Here is a 3,791-nt window from a genome sequence, read left to right as displayed (position 1 = left end):
TTACTGGGAAGAGTCCTGCGCTTCTATTTAAATCTCGTTCGTTGCGTACGAGTCTTGACTGTGCCAAAACGGCTGATGTCACATTTTTCAAGGGTAATGATTTACGACCCGCAACTGGAATAGTGCTTTCATCAAATGGCAAACGAATGGTCACAATTCTTGATTTGTATGATCTCTCTTGTCATCGGAGACACATTGACCAGGTTGAGTTCAATACCAGAGGTCAGTCTGTTAACGGCACTCCTGCTGTTTCAAATACTAATGAGTCCTTTGTAGATGATCTTGTGGTATCCGAACAACATGCTGTATCTGAAGAGCGTACTACCTGTGAAGATTCTGAAGTTTCCATTCCGAGAAGATCCGAAAGGTTGCGGTCAAGACCACCACTGGACTATAAACACCCGCACGCTCATTCAAGGTGTGGCGGATGTGATGAACATGACTGATGCTCTATTCATTGCTCTATTCCTTATTCTCTTGTTTTAATATTCCATATGCTGTACATATTCGCCAATTCGAATACATACGTGCTGGTTGCCACTCTTCGTTGAATTCTGGATTTCTAGTTTGTCGGGTTGTACCGATATACGTACGAAACTTAATTACCACAGCATGTTTTCCTTGTTCGCCCCGCCGTATATAGAAAGTAAGGCTACCATGCTGGTAACATCACGCGACGGACAATGTGTCATAAGATTATTGTTAGTTGTAAGTATCACGGTTGGGATGGGCTACTGCCATGGCGCCCAGACCTAGCGAGAAGTACGATTAGTGTCCTCGGGAAAGCCTCTGGTTTGAAAGCGTGACGGTAGGGCAGTGGTAAATGCAAGCGCATTGCTATCTTTGCAGAACATGTCAATACACGTGCTGCAACCCCAAAACTGGAGGACAAGGAAACCTCTATGGTTTTATTCCTAAGCATTAGCCAACCTGGTAAGAGAGACTTTGTGGGTGTAGCAAAGTCACCGCGCAGTATAGCTTAATTGGTCACGGAGGTGCACGAACCCTTAAGTCACGGCTCGGTACAGTTCCTTTAGGACAGTTACCATTAAAGACCGGCGATTAACTATCAAACCGAAGGCACACTGGACTCTGTGACAAGTCGCATCTGAGCGGACGAACGTGTCGACGATGGGGCAGTCATCATCATCATCATCATCATCATCATCATCATCATTATCATCATCATCATTGTCATCTGTGATAACCATGTACTCGTTGTACAGTGGTTGTAGCTGCCGCAGTTTCGTTCACCGATGGTTTGGGGTGGTAGGTAGCTGCGCATTGCAGGCGATAGATGATGAATTGGTGCATAAATCCAGCACTGTCAATCAACATCTCAAAAAAGACCCGCTTGCTAACAGATTTGTATTAGGACATTTTACTAAGGCGGTGTCATGGGTGATAAAAGCTTGCAATATAACCTTGATCAAATGCAGCCGGCTGTGAAATGCGCATGCTTAGCGTTCACATTATCCTAGTACAGTGGAATAAGCACATTTGTTTTTCAGATCACTTGTCTAGGGTTTGATGCCGGAGAGACCAGTGAACTATTCAAGGTACTTCAATAAGAGCAGTATTCCGGACCAATTTGATCACCTTGAGATGTTAATAAGACTGCAAAAGCGGAAATAATGTCAATCCAAACAAAAGTCACATATATGTGAACTCAAGACGTTGTTAGATTCCGATGTTAAATGGCTATTCCGGGAGTAAATGCTTTTCAGCAAGAACAATGGTGGAACTCCCTTACTGTGAATAGTGTAACGTTTGATTTATGAGTTAATCAAATAAATTTCCTCTGCTTCTACCATGCAGCCTACGGATAGGCATTCCATTCAAACCACATGACCTAAATGCGTGAAAAATTTACTGACTTCCGCAGACCTACTTTTTCTGCATGCGGTCTTATTAGACCTGTGAACTGAATATTGGTGGGGAACAAGAATCTTTGATGTGCTCAAAGGCCGCTCATTTAATGTTGACCTGATACCAGATTTTCTGCATCCGTTTCTCGCGTTATTGCTGCCGATTTTGAAACAACAGTTCTCCAAGATGTAGTAAAGCACTTCAACTCGCCGTTCTATTTTTTCACGCTAAATGCTAAAGTTTGTGTTAGGTCCTTTGGTTTACAGGAGCAAAAAACAATTAAGAAAAGAATATTCATCAAAAATTGTTTATTTTGCTACCAGTTGAACTATAAATGTTTCGGTGAATCTCGGCCGCCTCTCGAAACTTAAGGCAAATTCGCATTTGATCAACAGCCATGTCAAGTTTCCACATGTACAAAACCATCATGCAATTGCGTATAATGTGCAGCAAAATGTTCACAGGTAAAAATATAGTCAGATATCAAGAAACTGTTGGTGCACGAGGAAATCCGTAGGACTGTGGTGACATGATACTTGGAGTTCCACTCAAGAATCCAACTTCTTGCAGCACTTCTGGATCCCCTTCCCCAAAGAGCGCAAGACGCACCTCAGAATAGTACGAAAATCCAACGACAAGAAACATCACCTGTGAAGTGAAAAGTTCAGAAACTGTGAAAATTTGTTTAATCATCGGCAATATTACGAATTTTAGTCTAGTTTTTAAGTATATTTGCATATCTTAGGACATGCTGGTTCCAGAATCCAACTGAGCATAGGTATATACGGCATCTTCATCGAGACGAGGCTGAAGGGCAAGCGCAACCTCTTCCTTGTATGCGATGCAGACGACAAGGCACCAAACCTGTAAGATAAACGGTAGATAATTGCTCAAGCGTATGTCTAATTCACTCATACAACACCCGGCGGACGACGATGATACCCCTGTAGAAGGTTAGGGAGCAACAACGGAACAAGTCATGGCACGACAGAAAGAACGCACAACAGTACTTCCACTCAAATGACCAAAAACTTACACGAAGGACGTAGCATACAATGAAGAACATAACACTGAAGATCAAATATGGAGCACGCTGAAAAATGAGGATGGAAACGTAAATACCCTACCCAGGCCGCTAGTCCGTACCAGGAGTATGTATATACTCCAACTCCAAGGTCAGTTATGAGATACATGACCATTATTACGCACCACGCGCGGAGATAAGGCTTTAGATGATACAATCGCTTTAGAAAACACTATTACGTCCACTGCAACGACTTACGTATTTTGATGGCCAGAGGATTGCCACGATAACAATCACAGACATTATCAGCATTATTAAATTCGTGAACACCATGACGATATCACAAAGAATAAACCCTTCAGGTTGTTGGGGGTTCCCGAATGTAACGAACCTTTCCAGAAGCGTATCCTCCAGTATGTGGGGAATCGGTGGTCCACTTGAAATTCGGGCACACCCCAAGATATCAGGTCAAGTATGACAAAAATCAATGCGAAAAGTACGGACAGCTGTGACGGACAATATGGATATAAAACTTCACATTTACTGCTGTGAAAATTGTGGAAATGAAGCAACCCATCCTGTTATCTAAACAGAAGCAGCCTTTCATCGGGCAAATAGGGCGAACATCGTTTCGGCGACGAATCAGCCAAACCATTTCCTTACTTTAACCGAAATCAAAATGCCGCGCTACGATGGTAAGCAAATAGTAGCTCAGAATGTAGTCTAATGATGTTGTGTTCCTCATCCGTCCTTCGTGGACTTAGTAAGGCGGAAGGTACTTATTGACGCACGTTGCGTAACACTATCGTTAAATCAGCTGCAGCGGTAACCTATTGGTTTTCGCAATACCTTTCTCCGCTCCGCTGGATTTATGAGGTAAATACCTTGAATCGTCAAG

The 3,791-nt window shown here is 42.9% G+C and overlaps 2 protein-coding genes across 2 annotated transcripts; both read right to left on the bottom strand.

Moving 5' to 3' along the window:
* Positions 1–2,191: 2,191 nt before the first annotated feature.
* Positions 2,192–3,205, bottom strand: T265_03515 (hypothetical protein; the record flags this gene model as incomplete). The annotated part of the gene is made up of 4 exons (XM_009168027.1): positions 2,192–2,517; positions 2,906–2,962; positions 2,997–3,095; positions 3,152–3,205. 4 exons carry the CDS (start codon positions 3,203–3,205, stop codon positions 2,353–2,355), a joined length of 375 nt encoding a protein of 124 aa, XP_009166291.1.
* A 2-nt stretch (positions 3,206–3,207) lies between these two features.
* T265_03514 (hypothetical protein) lies at positions 3,208–3,548 on the bottom strand (the record flags this gene model as incomplete). Its single annotated transcript, XM_009168026.1, has 2 exons — positions 3,208–3,399; positions 3,438–3,548. 2 exons carry the CDS (start codon positions 3,546–3,548, stop codon positions 3,208–3,210), a joined length of 303 nt encoding a protein of 100 aa, XP_009166290.1.
* Positions 3,549–3,791: the final 243 nt, after the last annotated feature.

The sequence above is a fragment of the Opisthorchis viverrini genome (genome assembly GCF_000715545.1).
Source record: "Opisthorchis viverrini unplaced genomic scaffold opera_v5_51, whole genome shotgun sequence".
NCBI lineage: Eukaryota > Metazoa > Platyhelminthes > Trematoda > Opisthorchiida > Opisthorchiidae > Opisthorchis > Opisthorchis viverrini.
This window is presented reverse-complemented; position numbering and strand designations above follow the sequence as displayed.